At 39.8% G+C, this 22711-nt stretch overlaps 2 protein-coding genes across 6 annotated transcripts in view; both read right to left on the reverse strand.

Annotated features, from left to right (window-relative positions):
* The window catches only part of PTPRB (protein tyrosine phosphatase receptor type B), a 116966-nt gene extending 103761 nt beyond the window's left edge, over window positions 1–13205 (reverse strand). For all 3 annotated transcript variants that reach the window (XM_038550010.1, XM_038550009.1, XM_038550008.1), the window contains exons 1-3: window positions 13063–13205; window positions 11387–11782; window positions 897–1153 (exon numbers count right to left, since the gene is read on the reverse strand). In XM_038550010.1, the coding sequence (XP_038405938.1) occupies window positions 897–1153; window positions 11387–11782; window positions 13063–13117 (708 nt within the window). In that variant the 5' untranslated portion in view covers window positions 13118–13205. The remainder of the gene's footprint in view (window positions 1–896; window positions 1154–11386; window positions 11783–13062) is intronic.
* Window positions 13206–13802: 597 nt separating this feature from the next.
* The window catches only part of PTPRR (protein tyrosine phosphatase receptor type R), a 233906-nt gene continuing 224997 nt past the window's right edge, over window positions 13803–22711 (reverse strand). For all 3 annotated transcript variants that reach the window (XM_038550013.1, XM_038550012.1, XM_038550014.1), the window contains one exon: window positions 13803–15019. In XM_038550013.1, the coding sequence (XP_038405941.1) occupies window positions 14926–15019 (94 nt within the window). In that variant the 3' untranslated portion in view covers window positions 13803–14925. The remainder of the gene's footprint in view (window positions 15020–22711) is intronic.

Here is a 22711-nt window from a genome sequence, read left to right on the forward strand (position 1 = left end):
ACGATTTATAGTAAAGGAAAAATGAATATAAAAACAAAGTTCCAAAGGGTTATGTTTGCTTTGTGATCAACTATGAAGTGTGTCCCTACTAGCCGGGGACCAGATGCAACATTAAATTCTGCACAATGCGAAAGAAAGCAAAGCCCCAAATAGGTGTTAAGTCACACACCTAGTGTTGGGCTTTTACCTTCTTTCCATTATTTGGTTTGTTTATTAGAAGCCGGCTAAACACTGCCAAATGAAGCAGCAGTTTTGATCCGCCTTTGCGGGTTACACTTCTGTAATTGCACTACGATGGCCCCAAACAGAGGCCTAAAACCGTGGGAGGTAAGCAGAACTGAAGGGATGGACACTTCAAACTACAACACGACGTGAGCAGACTGTACGACCGCACGGTCGCCGCCCCCTGGCCATCTGACTCCTGTCACTCTGTGGGGGCTGCTGTGGAACTGTTAAGCGCCTTCACTTATTTGACCATATTCACAGATTATAGATTCCAGAATCTTCCATTGCTTTGTGACTCTTTCCACTCCCTTATGAGCATCGATTATGACGTCTACGCAGGGGAATCTTCAGGGTTTCCATTCCTATATCCTGGTGCAAGGTTAAGCACAAGACTATGGACCCTGACTTTGGTTCAGAAATGTGACCAACCTGCAGGAGGGTGTTTTGACATCATAGCCAAATTATCTTTACCTTATAAAGATTTAGGGCTTTTAGGTCCATCTCAAAGAGTTTTTCATCACACAAAATGCGTTTGTGCAGAGTTAGCAGCTGGGACACAGGCTCCCTAACCACACATGTGGGTAGTGGCATTTCCAGCAGAGCGAATGTTCTCAAGCAATGGGCTTTCTGAGACCCTTCCAAGTCACACTCCACACCCGCTCTCCCCTTACCTGTTCAGTGGTGCTGGGGAAGGGTTGAGTCGTCCAGGGGACCCAAGATGTCTCTGTCGTTCCAGTCATCTGCAGATGGGGGTGCTGACTCTGTCTGCTGCTGTGGCTGTAACGTTCTGTTGTGCTCCTGGTGAAGGCCTCTGTGGTGTTCCTAAGAAGGTGTTCCGGGCTATATGGAACTGCATTAAGAGTAGTGGGGTTTTGGGGTGGAGCCGTGTTTCTAGTGCTCCTTACTGAAACTTCTGCTCCCAGGCCAGCTGAGGTAAAGAAAGGACAGTTGCTAAAATTACCTTCATGTTTTGTGGATTCCTCACATAAAAGCAATTTGACTTTAGAAAAAGAAGACATCTTTCATCACAGGCACGTGGATGAGCTTCAGTTGTATGAAACATCAAAGATCCTGGAGTGTGACGATGCTAATTGGCCCTGTTCAATCCACCCATCATTTACCCATCTATTGATATCAGAGGGTCTGGGGAGATGTGGAAACTGCTACCAGAAATCCTCAGCTCCGTGTGGAAGACAGAATTTATGAGCATTTAGAGAGTCACCAAACTGGCTTCTGGGGGTCCATGAATCTCAAAAAACTTGATGCAAGTCCTGAATATATTTCCATGTAAACCTTGTGTTCTGTGGGGAACTTTCGTTCAACTCCTCAAAGGGCTCATTAAACAAAATACCAGGTTGAGAATCACAGCTAACAACTTACCGAACTTCGTCATGAAGATTGATGATTCCCAGGAAAGCAATGACTTTCTTTTACTTCAGTGTAAACTGGTTCTGTCCCTACTTGTGTGAGTACCAAATCCCGGGATGGTTATAGTTTCTAAGTGCCCTGTCTTTGGAAGGCTAGTCAATTGGTTTAAAACTTAGGAGCTGGTGGGATTAATTGATAGCTTTACTTTGCAAGGCTGGATTGCCCATACTTAAAAATGATTGGTTTATGAATTAGGTTCACCTAGCCATCATTTTAAAATGTGCTCCCCATCTGTTGGGGATCTCGCTAACCACACCACTTCTGACTCAGCAAAGATTGTCACAGCGGTCACTCCTACAAGCCCTCGGGAGATGCCATTGCTGGTGCTGATGGTTTTTGGACCATGCATTGTGTAACAAAACCTAGAGAACAACTGCATAATATGAAGCACTGGAAAGGTCTGTAAATTATGGGCCGAGGGGATATGTTTAGATACCTCTAACAACTCTGTTATGCGTCAGAGTTTCCTGGGATATAAAATCCTGCCCAATTAGTTGACTATAACTTTGAAAAGTTTCTGGTTTAAAAACTGGAAGAAAAAGTATTTTATTTTTCCTACTCCTTTAGTGGTTCATTCAACCAACTTTTTTTCCCATTCATTTATTTCTTGTAGAGAGGCTGAGAGAGAGCATGGAGGAGGGGCAGAGGAAGAGGGAGAGAGAGAGAGAGAATCTCAAGCGGACTCTGCCCTGAGCACGGACCTGACATGGGGCTGCATCTCATGACCCTGAGATCATGACCTGAGCCAAAACCAAGAGTCAGATGCTTAACCGACTGTGCCACCCATTCGACCCACAACCAACTATTTCTTAAGCAACTACTATGTGCTGGTGAAGGTCCCAGGAAGAGGCTATTAATCTTCACATTTTCACTATTCAAGTCCACCTCACTGAGCCCTCTTTTGAATCTCATATATTCCCATTCCAATGTCAACTGACATTTTATGTGATACTGACATATTTTATATGATAATGTATATAAAGAAGAGGAGGGATTAAGCACAAAAAGAGGATGAAAACGGAAAAAGTATTTTTAAAATTTAGTAAGAGGTAAATAAATATCAGCAGTTCTCTTAAAGGTTAATGAAATAATGACTATCAAGCATCCTTTCCTTGAAATGTGGAAAGTTGTCCAAAGTACCCTGTATGTGGGGTTGCCAGATTTAGCAAATAAAAGTACATGATGCCCAGTTAAATTGGAGTTTCAGATAAAGAACTCTTAATTTAGAATATTTAGCATATCTCAAATATACAATATTGCAAAGGTTATATTACAGATGCTATTGGGAATACACTTATACTAAAAGTTTGTTATTCATCTGAAATTCCAGTGTAATTGAATGTTCTGTATTATATCTGACAACCCTACCTGTACATCTACTAGACCCAGACTTGGATAAAGTTTTGGACATTCCTGTTAGTTTCTGTTTGTTTTTTTCCTTCTGAATCCTGCGCCACTACCACTGCCACTGTGTCCACGTCACCACTCTGAACATAGACTTACTTATCCCTGGGATTTCTACGTGACAAACCCACTTGTTCTAGTAGCAATAGTCCTTTATAATAAAGTCTAAAAAGCAGTCAGTTAGATGCTAGAATGTTCCTTCAAGTGGACATTTGTCTGTTGTTGAGATGTAAAAATTTCTGTATGTGGTGATTAGTATTTTGGTTATTTTGGGCTTTGGCCAATGCTGATCCTCTGAGTCGACTACCACCTATGACAATTGTAGCTCTCAGACCCTCAAAAAAAATTTAATGGTGGGGTTAGGACAAAAACAAGCTTCCAAATACGTAGCATGCAATTATGTGTCATAGCATGTCAACCTATGCTGATTCCTCTTCACTGAGGAGTTGTTGGTAAGTTCTTATCCTAGGAACTTTTTCTATTAGTCAACTTGCATGATTAATTACATATATTAATTAAATACAGGACTGTCTCAAAATTAGATAAATGATGAAAACACTCTTGAGATTTCTTCTGTGAATAACATAGCTTATTACCATTTCATGTTGCTTTGGAACATCTTATGGAAAAAAATTTCCAACTTCTGTAATTGTCTTTAATTAAACTTCTAAATGTATTTTTAAAACATTCCAAATGAAACAAGTCCATTTTCCATTTTAGGCCACTACCTTTTTTCCAAAGAAAACCTACAGAATATCCAAGGCCAGCACCCTTTCATTTGATGACTGTGTTTTTAACTTGTGCTATTTAAGAAGCAGGAAAGAAACTTTAGTCTTAACATTCAATTTCCAAATTTTCTGCGTTTTAAGGCAAACTCTGGTAGGCATCAGAATTCCCTTTGGAGCTTTTTAGAATACTGAAGGCTAGGCCCTTTACTAGGAGATTTGGTGTGGGACCCAGCACCTGCATGTCTAACAAGTTTCTCAGTGATTGTAATATATATCTAACCATAAGTTTTTATCCATATACACAATGTGAGCAAAACTGATATCAGCCTTTGTGTGGGTATTGAAGGAATTTAAGGTAAATGGGAGGAGAGAAAATCCATTACAGAAATATGTAAGACGATCAAAATATGTTAATCTTTCCATCTCCTAAACTCTGTTGAAATGAGTTCTATGAAATTATATTAAAAATAGTAGATCTAAAAAATAAATAAATAAATAAAAATAAAAATAGTAGATCTTTGGATGTGTTGGCATCTAGAAATTCTTCTGATGTTCTTTAAAAAGGTATATACATTTTACAGTTCATGATAGAGCAAGATGTGTTTTGAAAAATGCAAGGAAAAGTTCTTACACAATGGAACAATATGTTGAAGCTATTTTTAAAAAGCTTTATTGTACCATTGCTACCACATTGTTTCCACATTATACATAATTCCTCTTAGAACACAATTCAAGATAAGGCCCACCATGCTGGGTCCAATTTAAACGATTTTAGCACGTAAGTTGTAAACAGCTCATCTGTAAGATGGTTTGCAATGACTGCACCATATCAGGACCATATTTTGAATATGTGTTTTTAAAGAACAACATGTATTTTAGTTTATTAGCTAGTCTATTAATTAGCTCAGATATGATCAATAATGGAAATGTGATTTTTATGTAATGATAAAAATACACAATTTCTTAGTTCCCCTCCCCTACATGATACAAATAACTTTCAAACATGTTGAAAACAGAATAATTTGAACAGAACTCATTTTGGAGACAGAAAATTTCAACTATATTGGGACTTGCTTTTCTGTAGGAAGATGCCAAATATAATATGCCTTTCAAAAGCGAGGAAATAATGTAGAAAAGATATAACAAATGAAATAGAAGATACTTTAGAAAAAGGATGATTTATGTATACATATAATACATTAACTATATTAAACAAGATGGGGCTGGAATAAACATACAGTGAAAGGGATCTGAATTATTATAGTCTAAATAATTTCTAGAAATGGTAAGAGGAATAACACTTCAGAAAATGTAATCAATAAAATAAAGGTATGTACATAAAAAAGGCATACCTAAAATTTGAGAAAGTGAACAAGGAGGTAAAAAGTTTGTGAAAAGATGGAGAATTTGCAAACAGCGGGACACATAACCAAGAAATCAGAAGTCATAGGAATTTCAGAGGTCAAAAGCTTTTTAACAGACTTAAAAAAGATCCAAGATTAGAAATAAATTAAATTAACAAATGGAAGTTAACAAGGGATAGGAAAACATCAAAGCAGAGCACAGTAAAAAAATTTAAGTGAGAAAAATAAATGAAAAACTCATGAAAGCAATACTTTTTAAATGCCTAATGATTACTCAACTACTATACTATGAGTTGCATTAGGAAGATGTGCCTGGTTCATCCCAATGTCCCATGTTTTCTTTTGGGACACGTATGTGTATTAGATAGTGGGTAGAAGGAAACCAGGCTGGGTGGAGGAAAAAGAATGGCTTTTAAATTCATCCCTACCAGGCTGTAGGAGAGGGATGCTGAGGCAGGTCAGGAAAAGGGGGATGGAGAGTGGGTGAATAACTCTGGGTGCCCACAGCTGACTTGTCCATTAGGCACAATAGACAAAGCACCTAGGGCTCATGATATTATAGGGCCTACAAGATCATTTAATTTCTTTGAAAATTAAAAAAAAATACACCAAAAAACTTTCAGAGTCCAAGAAAACATTAATGATTTTTTCACACAATAGGGAAAAAAATGAGGATTTGGAGGGCTCTGAAAATCTAATTAATTAATTAATTAAAATTTTAATGGAAGAAGGGGCCCACAGACACATAAGTGCCCAGGGCCCATGAAGGTCACAGGTAGCTATGGGTACGCCCTGATAAATTCATTGACATGTGACAGGCTGAAAATGGTTGGGGGGCTCTGGATGCTATGTGAGATATTTTTCAATGATCACATGAGTCATATATCAGTAATCAATGATCATATGATTTCCAATGAATACATAAATCAATGGTCAATAGCGAGGCCCCTTTAAAACCATACAGAGAGAAAACAAACCCTAAAATGGCTCTGACAGCCAGTTTGGTCAAAATAGGGTCTGAATGTACAAAAGACACTTGTTTGGTTTGTCCCCTTAAGCTCTCTGTATTTACAAGCATTCCTACCATCACGAAACAGCTTCTATTAAATCCCTGTCTCCCAAGAGTATATATGATTGCCTACCTATTACAGTGCTTAATACATTTTATTTCCTCACCCTCATTTCTATAATTAGACAATTATTTTATTCGCAGTTATAGCAAGTCTGGCAGCAATATGACTTACTTCGGCAGCGAAATCTCTTTAAGTGATTTCACTCGCTCAGTCATGGTAGGGATATCTGAAAATATGTCTGAAAAAATTTTCCTGCCCTTATAGGTGAATATAAGATTTGAATGAGTGAATCTATAGCAGATGCTAAATAAGTGTTGATGGGTTAGCTGACATCTTACGCACAGTGTTGTTCTCCAGACACTATGAAACATCAGAGTGAAAGTAACTATTCATTTTTTTAAAAAAGATTTATTTATTTACTTAAGAGAGAGAGAGAGAGAGAGCACATGACGAAGCAGGGGGAAGGGCAGAGGGAGAGGAAGACAAGCAGACTCCCCGCCCAGCAGGGAGCCCTGAGAACTCAGGCCTGGCTCACGACCTGAGCCGAAAGCAAGAGTCTGATGCTTAACAAACGGAGCCACCCAGGTGCCCGGAAAGCAACTATTTTAGATAGCCATCCAACTGTTTTAAGTAGGGAGACTCTCATCTTTCGGAAAAAGTATCCAAGTGATGGCTGGAATTTTGCACCCTTCATCTGGAAGATCTAGAATTACCACGTTTAGGGAGTTTGTCAATGAGAGATTTGGGCCTCAGACTGCATTTTTATTCCTAAAGTAATAATCTTTTTTAAAAAGTTAAATGTGTGAGTCTATAAAATTGCAGTATTGGGGCGCCTGGGGGGCTCAGCAGGTTGAGCATCTGCCTTCAGCCCAAGGCGTGATCCTGGGATCCTGGGATCAAGTTCCGCATCGGGTTCCCTGCAGGGAGTCTGCTTCTCCTGTGTCTCTGCCTCTCTTTCAGTGTCTCTCATGAATACATAAATAAAATCTTAATAAAATAAAATAAAATTGCAATATTATTGAACAGACCAGAATTTGGTTTTTCCTGATTCTTCTTGCATTATTGATATCTGCTTTGTGTTATTTTGTAGAACTAGACCCCAACATTATATACAACAGATTTCTAAAAATTATACACTTAATACAGTGACTCCAAGGATGTTGCTGTACATTGTAACACTGATACGAATGAAGAAAAATTGAGAAAGTCCATCAGTCACTTTTTTGTTTTATTGATACATTGCTAAAGGTGTAATTGTTTCCAAGGAGCTGGATATCTGGCACTTGACTGACAAAAGAATATAAGGAGAGAATGAATTTTTTCACTTTTTAGCCAGTTATGTTGGCATTTTGGAGACAATGTTTTTATTATTACTCTTCTGACTCAGAATGATAACTATAAAGGTCTAATTTTATAAATTGATTATAAAAGGTTGATTTTTTTTTCTTTTAAAGATTTTATTTATTTATTTGAGATAAAGAGCAAGAGAGAGAGAGAGCGGAGGGTGGAGGCGGCTAGAGGGAGGGAGAAGCAGGCTTCCCGCTGAGCAGGGAGCCCAAATTGGGAGCCCAATTTGGGGCAAAGGTTGATTACTCTTTTAAAGAGTCTGTCTAGGCGGTCCGCCCTTGTTTTGCCCGAAATGAAGGCATGCAGTGTACTCTTTAATGATAAATTTTGAATTCAGAAAGAAATCTCAGTCCTATCTTTTAAAAATTTTGGCCGTCTGTAATGTACAGGTGACCCTGGTTCTACACAATCTCTGTATTCTATTTATCCTATGAAATGGTTGTTTCAAATAAATATAAGCTAGATGAAAAAAAAAGCCCATTTTACATTCCTCTCCTAATGAAAATCACTGTAGTGATTATTTGAGAAACCATAACTCTTATATAGATCCTCCTCTCAAAAAACACACTAATTTTTGCACTGGATTTTAATCCACTTTGGAATTGAGGTTCCTCCTCAATTCACCCTGTAATAGAGGGACTTAGAATAAAGGAGGGGAAAAAGAAGAAAAAAAATGTGGCTTCCTGAGAATGGAGCAGAGCTAAATTATGACGGAATCCAGTGGACACTGAAAGGATTGTGTAAAAAAATACGCAAATTTGAAATGATCTTTGAAAAAAAATTTTAACCCAATTGCTTACGGTGACATACTGGCAAGAACATATATTAGAGAAAGGGGTACTTTTTAAAATTTGCACTCTATTGTAATTACATACACATCTGGCTTCTCTGATACCATAAAGAGCAAGACATAATTAGTGATTCTCAACCTTGGCTGCACATTAGAATCATCTTGGAAGCATTCAAAAAATGTCTACTTTAATTGGCTTGGAGGATGAAGCCTGGGAATCAGTATTATTTCAAAGCTCCTGCTGTGATTCTTGTGTGATGCTTGGGTTGAGAATCATTGGTGTTGGTCCCATAGAGCACAAGCTCTGGCACATATTAGGTGTTAGAGAAAGATTACTTAGGTACTTGAATGATGTCATGAATGTTTCTTTTCCGAAGCCAATAGTTCAGATTTTGACCTTCAGAGATATGCTTTTACTGAAGAATTTAATTTAAAAAATTCATATCCTATGAATGAACAATATACATAATTGTGTTACCAGATTATCATATTTAGTTATCTGCTCTTTAAAAAAGGACATTTGGAGTCATTCATGGGATATATCTGAATGCCATTTAATTTTTAACAATGGATTCTCTAGCACATCAGTGAGCTTTCATGCTACGGGTCAACCAATATCATTCTGTATCTCTAATCAGTGGTAAGTTTGAGACAGATCAGAAAAATATCTGTTAGCTTATAATTGTGTGAAGACAAACTATGTATCATACATGTGTATTCAAATATTAGATCTTTTGGTACCACAATTGTGCAAATTTTCATTCTGCTTTTTTTCTAGAAATCCATTTTTCTTCCAGCCCACATTGTTGGGCATGTTTTGGATACAGCACGTTCAGAGGTACTATTTCATCCACCCACTTTTGAAGTAAAGTCCATCATTGGACCTGTTCTGCATGAAGGTCAAAGGAAATCATTTTTCCTTTTATTATCTTCTATCTTAAACAACTCTCTGTTGATCCATATCTATTTTTTTTAAAGTTCCAGTGAAAAATATTCTGCTAAATAGGGTTTTATTGGGGGCTGAGGAAGAATCTAACTTCTTGTGTTGGATGGTACAATAGGAATATTTATTTATAATGGTCCTGTGTTTTTTTGGGACAGGCCTTGCTCAATGAACTACAGGAAAATAAATGTTCAAACTGGCATTATATGCTGTATGTTCTCTGATCAAGTTGAATTTTCTTTCTTTTTTTAGATTTTATTTATTTATTGATGAGAGACAAAGAGGCAGAGACACAGGCAGAGAGAGAGAAGCTCCCCAGAGGGAGCCTGATGGGGGATTTGATCCCAGGACCCTGGGATCATGACCTGAGCCAAAGGCAGATGCTCAGCCATGGAGCCACCCAGGTGCCCCAAAGTTGAATTTTCTAATCAACTTTTATAATTTTTATCTTACTTTCATAGTCAGAAGTTTTATAAGCTCAGAAGTGTAACATTCAATTTCTTTTGTAGAAGAGTCTACTGTACTTAACCAGCATCTAATTAAATACTTATTGAATTTATGAAATAAGTGAATGACAGAAAACTGTCCAAGGATCAGCATAGTGAAAAGACTCATATAAACCTCAACACTGAACACCTAATAAAAGGATTTAAAAGTACAGTGAAGGGCAGCCCCGGTAGCTCAGCGGTTCAGTGCCTGCCTTTGGTCCAGGGTGTGACCCTGGAGTCCCAGGATCGAGTCCTGTGTCAGGCTCCCTGCATGGAGCCTGCTTTTCCCTCTGCCTGGTCTTTGCCTCTCTCTCTGTGTCTCCCATGAATAAATAAATAAAATCTTAAAATAAAAATAAAAATAAAAAAAGTACAGTGAATGGTGATCCCCAAACAAGGTTATATATAGATCAAAATTATCCAGGGAGGTTTTTTAAAAAATCAGCTATTCACCCAAATTTCTTGAAACTGAATCTTGAAGGTGGTAGGAGAGAAGAAATGATGGCAAAGATTTCTTTCCCTCCCCCTAGGTGATTCTTATGTAGTTAATTGGGCAAATGTCTGTGGCTAAGCATTTGGATAACACTATATAATGGAATGTACACTGGATAAGGAATTAAGACATCTGGGTACTAATCAGACCTCTGCCACCAATAAATCTGGGATAAAATTTCAGTGTCCTTAATGATGGGCATCATTTCTAGATAACATCTCCAGTGATTTGTAAGGCCCATTTCTAACAATGATTCTATAAGTTTTATCTTTCATGATCTCCTAATGCAAATCTCTACTACAGGAATAAATAAACAATAAAATGACTAAGTAAAATAGAGAATGAAGTTATACCCATAAATAAAATCCCCAGCACAACTGTGTGCTGCACCAGGAATTTCTGCATATATATACAAGTTTTTACCTGTCATCTAGAGTATATCCATCAAAGGTCAACATATTAGGAAACCCTGTGGCTACGCATTGGTTCTTACCATTTCAAAAGTATGTGACCTCTTGTACCTCTAAATATTAGTACAAGAGATGTGCAAAGGTGCAATGTATTTTCCCATCTTTCCAGTCTTCTCAAACACCATTCTGATGCTCTACTAGTTCCTCCTAATCAGAGAATAGAAGTTTCTACACCAGCAAATAGAAGTTTCTACATTAGCAAAATGAATAATTTCCTCATCATTGGCTTTAGTCCTTACCTATGTATGCTGTGCTTAGGCCTATTTGTATTGCTACATCCAATGGTACTTCACCAAAGTGCCTACAGGGAGTGCCTACAGGGTGGCACAAAAGAGAAACCCAAGAAATATTCGTTTAATTAATAAAAGAAGGAAAGAAAAGAAGGAAAAGCAAGAGGTAAAAAGGAAAGATGTTGGTCTTATTCAATGAGGATAATGAAGTTTTCGACATCAGTAGGAGCCACACGATCCATTTCCAATAGCTTATGAGTCTTCCAGAGGCATTGTGTTGAGGTAAGCAGACATCTCTTTAATGTGAAACCAAACAACCAACCAACCAACCAACCAACCAACCAACCAACCAACATAACACTGAGCAGAACATTCAGAATCATTTCTAAAAAGGACAGCTCACCTTTTTTTAAGCAGAGGCTCCCATTGACCGGTTTTCCCTGCTGGTTGATCTCTATTTTCATCCAGCTATGGAGGTATTTCCTGTCCTTCTTGACCACTACCTTGGAGCCTTGTTTCTTGAGAAAGAGAGAGGTATTTTCCACCTCAAGGAACCCTTCTTGCTCATGGCAAGTCCATCGGGGGGCCTGGGAGCATTGGGTAGAGAGAGCTGATAGGGAAGGGCCTCGAGAAGAATTGGAGATGCCCAGGCACAGAGCCGATTTAACATGAAGCAGTTTTCCATCCTCAGTCCACATCCACTGCTGGTTCTGGTTGGTCCCATCGCACAAACCCACGACCACTCTCTTATTTTTGGAAAGGCACTCTTGTTTATGGACATGGACAATCTGAAACCCCTCTGGAAGAGGAGATACTCATAAGGCACTATGTAGCAAATTATAAGGGCCATCAGAAAACAAAACAAAATAAAACAAACCAACCCACCCACAAATCAGCCAAGTCACAACCCAAGGCTTACTTATCTTTTGCTATTGCTATCATTTCAAATGAATATTTTCATTTTCAACACATGTTATTTAAAATCCCAAGGCTGACAATGCCAAAATGTCATACTTTGCTTCCTTTCTTTTACTTTCACATGGCTCAGGGAAGAAAACACACTCCCATTGAAATAATGAAAGGAAGCTTGGAAGAGACACAGAACCATCCAAAGAACATGGTGTGATATTTGAGCCCAATTAGTTAAATATGCTGAAGTTATGAAGAGCCCTGTTCCCTTTCTAACCATTTTAACTCTTTCCATCTCATCACCATCCCCTGCTCTACAAAAATACCCCTTTTCCCAATTCTTGAGTTACCACTAAAGTGCTACTTACTTTGATATGCATAGTTTAAATACATGTTTAAAAATTGGATGTGTTTATCCAAAAACAAAACAAAAATAAAGCAATTTTTCCCACCTTTCCCTTAAACCTTCTTAGCTAATAGCAACCAATGAAAGTATTGATGATCACAAACACCATTTCTTATGTCCTGGAGAGAGGGAGTATTTCTCTATACTGTGACAATATCTACAACGTCCCCACAGTAAATAATAAAATATCAGAATGTCTCGACATACACACAAATTAAACATCCAACTGGTAAACAGCAGTATTAACAAGTGAAATATTCAGGCTCAGAAACCATTTTCTGAACTTTTACTTAATTAGCTGAGCTCTCTCATGAAAACATTCAGACCTTCCTTCCAAATAACTTCCAAATAAGACGCACCACGGTTCTTCACCCCCTTTAGTTATATCTCCTTAGACTTTCCTTCTTTAACAGACACACAGAACCCCCCCTCCCCAAATCTATAACCTGATAAGGAAAAAACATGGAGGATGCCCCAGAGTGTTACATAATAATCAAAATTTCTCCTCAAGGTGCTTCCCTCCCATTTCAGGAGCTGCCCAAGGCATTTGGGGGACGTGAGGAGGCCATTTGTTTTCTTTTAGAGAGAAATCTCAACCGTGTGGACAAAGCCAGCTCCCTTTATTTCCCTTCCTCGTCGTCTTTGGTTAAACTGCCATGGAGACCTGGCTCCTTTTCCGCCCTATTTCAGACACTTTTCAAAGAACAGAGACTCCTCTGGCGGCTGTTGGAGAGACACCCTCAGAGAGAGACAAGCCCACTCACCTGAATTCCCGAAGATCAAGCAGGTAAGAATCGCCATGTAAAATTCAGCCTCCATTTTCCACTTAACAACTGTTCATGCTTTGCTTGGGGGGGGAAAAAAAATCTCCCAGATAAGAGAAGCAAAGACTAGGAAGGAAATGTGCCTTCATGGTGGGGGAAAAAGTCAGTGACGAGCACTTCCTCCTATTGAATTGTTTGGGGAAGTTTTACACCAGTGTCCTTTTGTCTGTTTCCTTAGAAAGAAGGGATTATGATTACCTCTCCTTTTTTATGTAGAAAAAGACTTCTGGCCTCCAGGAGTTAGAATAAAACTTGTAAGGTTTCTCCTGCATACCTTTGGCTCATGACTACTTCTTAACCTCAAGAGGGAAGAAAGGAATTGTAATCTCAGATAATTGAATGTTCCTAAAACATGACATCTCTTCAGGTGATGTTGATTCTGCTGAATAAACACAAGCCATGTGATTTATGAGGGCCTGTGACAAGTGGTAGAAAGACATAAACATGTACCGTTTTTATAATGATATGCTGGGAGTCTATTGAGGGAAACCACATAATGATGGCACTTCTAGATCATTATCCCTCAAGTGATGACAATATTACATGTTAGATAGTTATCTCCACTGGGGAGAGGCAGAGACTAAAATTAAACCCATCTCATTACCTACTCCAGGCTTCCCCCAAAAGATAACAGCTCCTTTCCAATAGGAAAAAAAAAAAGTAGATGCTTTACTCAATACTTAGTAGTAAGAGTAGTTTATTGGCAGTAGGAAACAAAGTCAACATAGCTGCATTAAAAATTCATATTTGAGCAGAACATTTAGTGTTTGCTGAGTGCATTTTTTTTTTTTTTTTGAACTTTGTCTCTTGAGGATTAACCTTTCAGAAATTTAGGAATATCCATGGCAGCGTCCTTTTGAAGAACTTTTGGAAATGGGACCGGTTACTTCATTCCCAAAGGCATCTGCCTTTTTTTGGGGGGGGGGGAAGAGATTCTAGGTAGATAGAATTTTCAAAAATTCCTTCTCAGTAAAAGAGAGACAGATATTTAAAATTTGTGATACATCATCGTTGCTACAAATTTGTTTTTTTTTCTCTTTTGAAGTAAATGACTCACAATGTAGAAATACAGTGGCTGGAGTTCTGGAGCCGAAACCACCTCTATGCGCAATAATAGAGAGTAAATACATATACACCCAGTGACAATCATTGTGCTCTGTAATTGATTGACAGGAGGTACTGATAAATACACATTGAATAGGTAATATTATCAAGACACATTTCCATATAAAATAGTACTGATTTTGATTTTTTTTTCCCAAAAACAAAGACTTATTGGTTAAAAATCCATCAATGCCTTGCGAACTTAACGCAAGATTCTGGTTAACTGAGAAAGGTAATAGCACTTAAAACAGGAACAGATTAACAGCTGACAGTCCATTCACAAGACAGATTTTGCAAACATTAAAGCATCTAAACACACAATAATAATTTCTTCAGCAGCTCTTCCAGTTGTCATTTGATGACATATGTCACCGGGTATTTCATGACATACATTCTGTGTGGCAGATAGTCAATACAGACAAAACAAAACAAAAATCCTCCTTAGCTGTGTGAGAAATCTATCATACCTCCATCAGCATAGGACCTTCACAATAATTTAGGGGATGCTTACAAATGCATTCCTATACACAGGGGGCTGGCAATCTGTAAGACGTGGCCATCTTCCACACGGTCCATGCCACGGCTTGGCTTCGGGACTCCTCTTTCCTTCCACTGCAGGAAGCTCTTTCCAGAAGAGCCTCACGTGGGTAATTGGTTAACCATCCCCAGAACTCGAGGGTCTGGTAAATCTTCAGAGAATCACTGGACAGTCTCTGCTGAAAGTCTGCTCTCATACAGGCACAGAGCGTGATGCACAAATTCATACTGCTCACTAGTTTGGACCATTCCACCCCTACAAGGAAGAGATAATACAGTAACTTCTTACTGAGAACGTGCTGCAGTCTTAAGTAACAGAGACCACATCCAGGCTAGAGTGCTATTATGCTGGGGACCCGGAACAGTTGACCTGGTGATTCTTTTGTTTTATGCCTCTTACCTGCGTCCAAATGACCCAATGGGTGGGCTTAGTGGGCTGCTGTAGATAAAGGGGATTAACACAGGGCCCAGTAATCACTGGACACTTGATGAATTTTACCTACATATGATTACGGGGGAGGCAGTACTGCCTATTGGTTAAATACTTAGACTTTGGAACCACCCATGCTGTCTGAGTGGAAATCCCTCTCATACCAACTCTTGGCTGTGGGATCATGGGCAAGTTCCTTAAAAACTTTTCTGGTTCAGTTTCCTCCTCTGTTAAAGTGGGATCATGACAGTACCCATTGTGCAGGGAGCTGCAGTGTTAGTACCACCTCTCAGGTGCCTTATCATTCATCTCATGGTAAAAAGTTTATGTACTTGGATTAAAATTGAAGTAGGTTCACCGAACAAAACTCAACCATGAAGTGTTGCTCTTTGCACAAATGCACTATCCTGGACTGGTCTACTGAGCATGTGCTGGGGAAACCACCTGAGTCTGTGGGTGTGGTATGGTGGGTGTCTAAACATGGTAGTGGGTGGGCCCTTAAATGATTGGGGGAAAAGGGAATTGGCTCTTGCTCCTTCCCCCCTTTGTGGTCATCATCACCATCACTAGTGACTCAGTGGTACCTTTTGTTACTGGATTAGTGGAAGACTGCTTCTTGTTATACGTGTATGGATAGGGTAGCTGTGTCACAGTTTGCTCTTTATAATAATAGGTTCTTTACTTGGCAGAGCTCCGGAGAGTGGTCTCAATGTCACTTATTCCTGCACACTGAATCACTGCCTTGCTGTCAGAAGCCTCATTTTGAGATTAGGTTTTATCCAGGTCTCCCTAGCGGTTGTTGTTAACCATTCCCAATGATTATTTCTAGACCATGCAAGCGCTGCAACTTAAAAATAGGACAGGTTGCTTCAAGGCGACAGGATTTCAGGTTAATGGTAATAACTAGGACTGAGCTTGCAGCTCTTACTTGCCGACCTCTATAAACATAAGCTAACAAGATATGAAGCTATTAAGCCTTCATCCTTCTAAACTAAGCAGAGATGTTACATTAGTAAAATTTCATCCTCCTAAATCAGACTAAGATTGACGTGATGCCAAAATGGTGTATTTGGCAAGAAATAAAAGGTAAATTTTGGAGATGGCAACTTAACGGCCAAAGAATTCGTTAGTCTTTCCTCCCAAAACTATACATTCTTTGTTGTATTGAAGGCAACTTTCCGGCTAATGAGTTCCTTGGTCATACATTGACAACACAAATGGCAAAGTGAGGATGTGGCAATTCTCCTTCTTAGCTGTATAGTAGCATCTGGGCACACCTGAAACCATAACTGGTCTCCAAAAGAGGCCAACTGGGAATCTTAAGAGATCCACCCACGGTAAATACTAGGGTAGCTCAACGTTGCTGAGAGAGGTACTTCCCTTTACCTGACCTTGCATAGCTCAGAGAACCATTAGGTTTCCCCCTTGAACTGCCAGGGATACAGGGAGACTTATATGTGCTCCCTCTCCTGGGCTGGTCTATGAACTTCCTCACCATTTACTTCACTTGGAGGTAAACTCTTCCATTTTATTTATTTATTTATTTATTTATTTATTTATTTATTTATTTATTTATTTACTTAGGGGTCTTTTCTGGTGAGCTTTGGTATTTATGTGTCCTAGTGGTGAATGAACAAAGCCACAGTCCAACTTTTCATACCCATGCTACCCCATCATACTCTCTTGCCTGGTATATCTTCTCTGACATTCTGTTAACTCCCTCAAGGCTGTTTCAGCCAGCAAAGATGGGGACGATGGGGAAGCAAACTGATTAGCTGTAGAGGCTAGCAAAATTCTTGTAGGTCTGAAGGCTTAGGGAAGGTGTATGAGAAATCACATTATTTTCCAACTAATTTGGAAAGAAGAGGCATCAGAGGGATCCTCAGAGATCACTTATGCCAATCGCTGGCACAATGTAGCCTTTCCAGAAGGGAGCAGTCTACATAGCAGATGGCCAGCTAGTTTCTGTTGCGATGCTCCGTGGGGAGGCGAGGTACCATTAGAAGCAGCCTTTCCCAAAGCTGCAGGAAAGCTTCTGAGGAGATCAAAATGAATCTACTCCTTTCTAAATTTCACCCCATTGGTTGAACTGAAATAACTGCCTCCCCCCCCCCCCCCAAAAAAAAACGTCTAAAGGCTTCTCTTCTAGTCACACAATAGCTCTCTAAACGCTGGAAAACAACCATCAAAGTCCTATAATCTTTTCTTCTCTAGACTAAACATCCTGTGGTCCTCCATATTTCTCTAAAGCTTGGTTTCCCGGTCACTCACCAATCTAGTCTCCCTCTTCTATTTTATCAAAGATGACCTTCTTGGAGTGTTGTGTCTACTCCCGACAAGGTCTAGTCAGTGGGAATATTTTCTCCTTTGAGCTGCATGTTTTAGGCCAACGGGTTTGCATCTGTAGGTATGTCAGATGATAAGATATCATGGTGCCCGCCCGGAGCCCAGTGCCCAGCAAGCATTTTAGGATATTGAGTGCGGGTTTGGACTGATGAAAATGTCTACAGGATTGATTAATTGATTGATTGATTGATTGATTTTTGGAGTGTGACAATGACAGTTCACTCTCATCCGGTACTTAACCTATTGAATTTTGGAAACTAAATGCAGGACTCTCTATTCATTCTTATGAATTTCAACTTGGTTTCAGCACAAAGTTCTTTTTCTTCTTCTTCTTCCTTAAGATTTGATTTACTTATTTGACAGAGAGAGAGAGGGAGCACAAGCAGGGGGAGTGACACGTAGAGGGAGAGGAGAAGCAGGCTCCCCGCTGAGCTGAAAGCCTGAGCTCCATCCTAAGACCCCGGGATCATGACTTGAGCCGAGGGCAGACACTCAACTGACTGAGCCACCCAGGCGCCCCTGTTACCATGACTTCTATCATTCAGTATATTAGCTTTTTATTTCTCACTCCCAGTGTCTTCCAGATATTTAACAAGCATGCCTTACTTCTTTTTGGCTGTCATTTATAATGGAGCAGAAAAATACAGGGCCAAGGTGAAATCTTTATTATAAGTAATTTGATATCATGTTATATACTGTCTACCCCCTTCCAAAACTGTTTCCAACTAGGATGTAGATCCTTTAAGGGTAGGCATGATGTCACAGCTTCGCATATATGCAATAGTGAAAAGCACCTACTAGTCCTAAGTAAATATAAGTCATGTAGATTACCCGGGCCATGCTATTTTCATGTCATATGAAAGCAGATAAACTCTGGGCTACAAGAAGGCAAACGGCATTACAGGATGCATTCAGCGGAGTCTGGTTCAAATTCAGGACGTCGTCATAATCATCTCTGAAAACATTTAATAAATGTCTAATTCCATATATTGGTATACAGAATACTCTGTTGGTCTTCGTAAGAACTTAAAATTTAGGATCTCCATGCAGTTTACACAGTCTTTTTATAGCCTTGACATAGTAAAAATATACTCAAGAAGCTAATAAAATGCCTGTAGGCAAAATTCAGTTATAGAATAAATGAATAATACTAGATTATATGGAACCCTCAGGAGACCCTTGTAATAATTCATCCTCCAGGATTGCTCTGCCTTGGTCCCTAGGTACCCTTCAGGTCAGACCAGACTCCACGGACTTGCTGAAGTCCAGACCCCTATCACTGATGTAAAGTTGGTAACACAAGCTGGTCTTTGAAGGTAAGAGACAGGATGTTCTTTTTATCACTTTAGAAACCATCAATCAGAGGCTCCTGGGGGACTCAGTCGGTTAAGTGTCTGCTTTCAGTTTAGGTCATGGTCCCAGGGTCCCAGGATGGAGCCCCATGTTGGGCTCTCTGCTCAATGGAGAGTCTGCTTCTCTCTCTCCCTCTGCCTGCCATTCCTCCTGCTTGTGTTCTCTCTCTCTCTCTCTGTTAAATAAATAAATAGAATCTTAAAGAAATAAAAAAATAAAAACCATCATCCAACTCCTTTTTAAAGAATAGGCACTAAGATAATCTTTGACTACCAGTAGATCATAGTTTAAATTCAACTAAGGCTGATTTTAAAAGATTTGCATGCTGATCAAGATGATGCTTCAGTGGAGAAGGCCTATGGGGTCCAACATAGATGGGCCACCATTACTCAATGCATCGCCTCTCTCGGAGAATACCCTTTAAGTACAAAGCTGTTTCCCAGAGTTCCAGACTTCTCATATCAAAAAAGAAACAAGATATACTTATTCCATACCTACTGCCCAACAGGGATTAGTTTATCAAAAAAGAGTGGGGGAACAAAAGTACAGGGCAAGGGGACCCAGTTAGTTGTAAGAGTGATTGTGGCTCTGAAAGGTTGGGGATGCCAAGGTGTCAGGTTCATCACCAGTAGGGACCAAAGTGGGTTAAGGGAGAAAAAGACACCATACACTGCTGTCAAGACGAATCCCTTCTCCAACGCTTACTAGCTGCTTTATCTGACTACACAATCTATGCAGTACAGTTTTCTCACCTGCAAAATGGTGAGATAGTAATATAATGGTGCCTACCTCAGAGCACTGTTGTGAGAAAGAAATGGGACCATCCATGTAGAATGCTTAGTACAGAGCAGAGCACATACGGATACCATACAGCTGCCCACCGTTACCATTCTTGTTATGCCTGCACTATCTGGTTGAACAGGACTGCTGGGGGCGGGGGGCTCCAGGACGGGGGCCCTGAAGGCTTTGGAGAACTAAGTACACACCCGGAAGAGGACACAATATTGCCCTGGTGGGGCAAGCCTAGGTCGAAAGATCCAAGTATGTTTTTAAATATTAACCGGCCTACGAGTCGGTTACAGGAGAGGCATGTGATATCATGGAAAGAAGTGGGCTTGGTATCTGACAGATTCAAGTTTGAATCCTTGCTTTTGAACTTACTCCCTACGTGAGTGTGGACACATCATTTAATTCTTCCCAGCTGGGGTTTCCTCACTTATAAAATGACACTAATGACAAACCTCGCCATTGTGAGGATTAAATGAGTCAGACCCTATCAATGTCTAGACAAAAGGCTCTTCACAGAATTCTTTTTTTTCTTTTTTAAATATTTTATTTATTTATTTATTTATTTATTTATTTATTTATTTATTTATTTATTTATTTATGAGAGAGAGAGAGAGAGAGAGGCAGAGACACAGGCAGAGGGAGAAGCAGGCTCCATGCAGGGAGCCTGATGTGGGACTCAATCCCGGGTCTCCAGGATTACACCTTGGGCTGAAGGCGGCACTAAACTGCTGAACCACCTGGGCTGCCCCAGAATTCTTAAAAGTCCACGGTTCTGCCTTGGGTGGTGCCACAGGGGCCACAGCAGGGTGGAGGAGGCTGGGTTTTAGGACTAGCTCCTGATCCCAGTTTTGACCAAGGCAGTTGTGCCTATCTTATTTTATTTATTTTTAAAGATTTATTTATTTATTATTTGAGAGAGAGAGAGAGCCATGAGTGTATGTGCATGTGTGCGCAGCCTGAGGAGGGGGTTGAGAGGAGGGAAGAGGGCCAGAGAGAGAGAGAGAGAGAATCTCAAGCAGATGCCCCACAGAGCTTGGAGCCCACCTCAGGGCTCAATCCCATAACCCTGAGCTCATGACCTGAGCTGAAATCAAGACTCAGACACTTAACCAACGGAGCCACCCAGGTGACCCTATTTTATTTATTTTTTGGTTGGTTTTTCCAAGTTGGTGTTCTGTGGAAGACTCTGTCTTCCCATTATTTTGTTTCTCATTGCTCACACACAAAAAATTTGAAAACCACTGGCCTGGCAAATAGTATTTACCTGCTAAGGTTGCAAGTTTTGCAAGATTTTAATTTTTTTTTTTTTTTTAATTTTGAAGAGAGAGGAGAGTGTGCTTACATAAGTGGGGAGGGGCAGAGGGAGAAGGAGAAGCAGGCTCCAAGCTCAGGGTGCAGCCGGACTCAGGACTCTGAGATCATGACCTGAGCCCAAATCAAGAGTCGTCTGACAGTTAACCAACTGAGTCACCCAAGTGCCCCAAGGTTGCAATACTGAAATGAGAGAATTCATAAAATGTTTAGCACAGTGACTGTTGGTGAGTGAGCACTAAATACATACTACATACTCTTTTGGTAAGTGTTTAGTTAACACAACACCAGGATGATCATACATCTGGTTGGCTTGGGACAGTCAGTCCTGGTTCACGCTGGTTGTCCTGCGTAATTATTAATAGAGCCACCCTTCACTGACAGAAGTGCTTTGGTTGGGGTGATAAGCTGTTTACCCTAATTATGCCTGGTCCCAGGCCACGGAGGAAAACCATTCCTTTCATTACAGAAGTGGTGCTGGCTGCATGGCTCTGATCCCTTTGTGGCCACAGACTATGACCACCGTATTTGGCCAGGCCAGAGAGGATTCAGATATGCCACCCTTCTAGAAATGTCAGATATCTCATATCCCATTAGCCCGACCAAACACAAAAATCAGTGTCTTCTGTTTCCATGCCGGGAAGCACGTAGCTTGTGTCAGCTGGGGCTAGACTCAGGTTAGAAGGAAAAGAAATGTCGTTTTTTCCCCTTGGCTATTGGGAGGGTGTGTTGAAAAAAGCCCTCCAGATGCCCAGGAGAGAGATTTGGTTTTTAACATGTTAAAATTGTGACCTTTTGTGACTATTAACTCACACATACAGAGAGCAACAGCCTTTCCTGCTGCACCGCCCAGCCCGTATCCGGTCTAATCAGTAGACAGAAGAAATTCTACAGCGGTGACTCACTTCTGGGCTCACAATGGAACTTACGCTCCTTGGCTTTTTATTATTTTTGAATCTGGAATTCTTTCGGTAAAGTTTGGTACAGTAAATTTAGAACAAAAGGTGTGGACGTTAATGTGCCTCGGGGGTAAAGCTTCGACAGCTTGGGCGTGAGTCAAGCCAGGCTAATGTTTGCTGCTGTAACTCAGGTGTCTTGAACAAAGGTTTTCCCCATGTCTTTATACAAATGTCATAGCAAGGAGGGAAAATTTAAATATACATGTTCTGATTCATTCTAACCAGGTATTTTGAACAAAGACACTTGCTCTGGAATAGCTGTGTTCCAAAGTATTTGTGGGGCATAAAAGCCAGCATGGATGCAATGAGGATCCAATCATACTTCAATACTCTAGCATATCTTGAATTCCATTTCCACCCCACCCGAAAATTAATCAATTTTCTTCTAAATACCTAGGTTAACACTCAATTAACTCCAAGCTGAGAAGAAGGAAAAGGTTGTCCTGGCAACCACTCGGGAGATTTATTTGGCATAATCTGTTTTTATAAGAGGACCTCTTATTATGGTCTCAGGAACTGTGATGTCAAGTAAATAAGTCCATTATCGATTTCTGGGGCTTCATTTTTAAGTTTCCTTAAAAGAAGTAAACCAAAATGTTCCATTTCTGATCTTCAAATGAGATCTTTGAAATTCACTAATTAAGGGGAGTTTTGCAGTGAGTTGGAGTGCAGAGAGACATGGATAAATGTAAGGGTACGGTTAATAAAAATTATACGAACAGGTGGAAATTTTAGCTTTGGAATTATTTTAAACAAGTTT

The sequence above is a fragment of the Canis lupus genome, chromosome 10 (genome assembly GCF_011100685.1).
Source record: "Canis lupus familiaris isolate Mischka breed German Shepherd chromosome 10, alternate assembly UU_Cfam_GSD_1.0, whole genome shotgun sequence".
In the NCBI taxonomy this organism is placed as follows: Eukaryota; Metazoa; Chordata; class Mammalia; order Carnivora; family Canidae; genus Canis; species Canis lupus.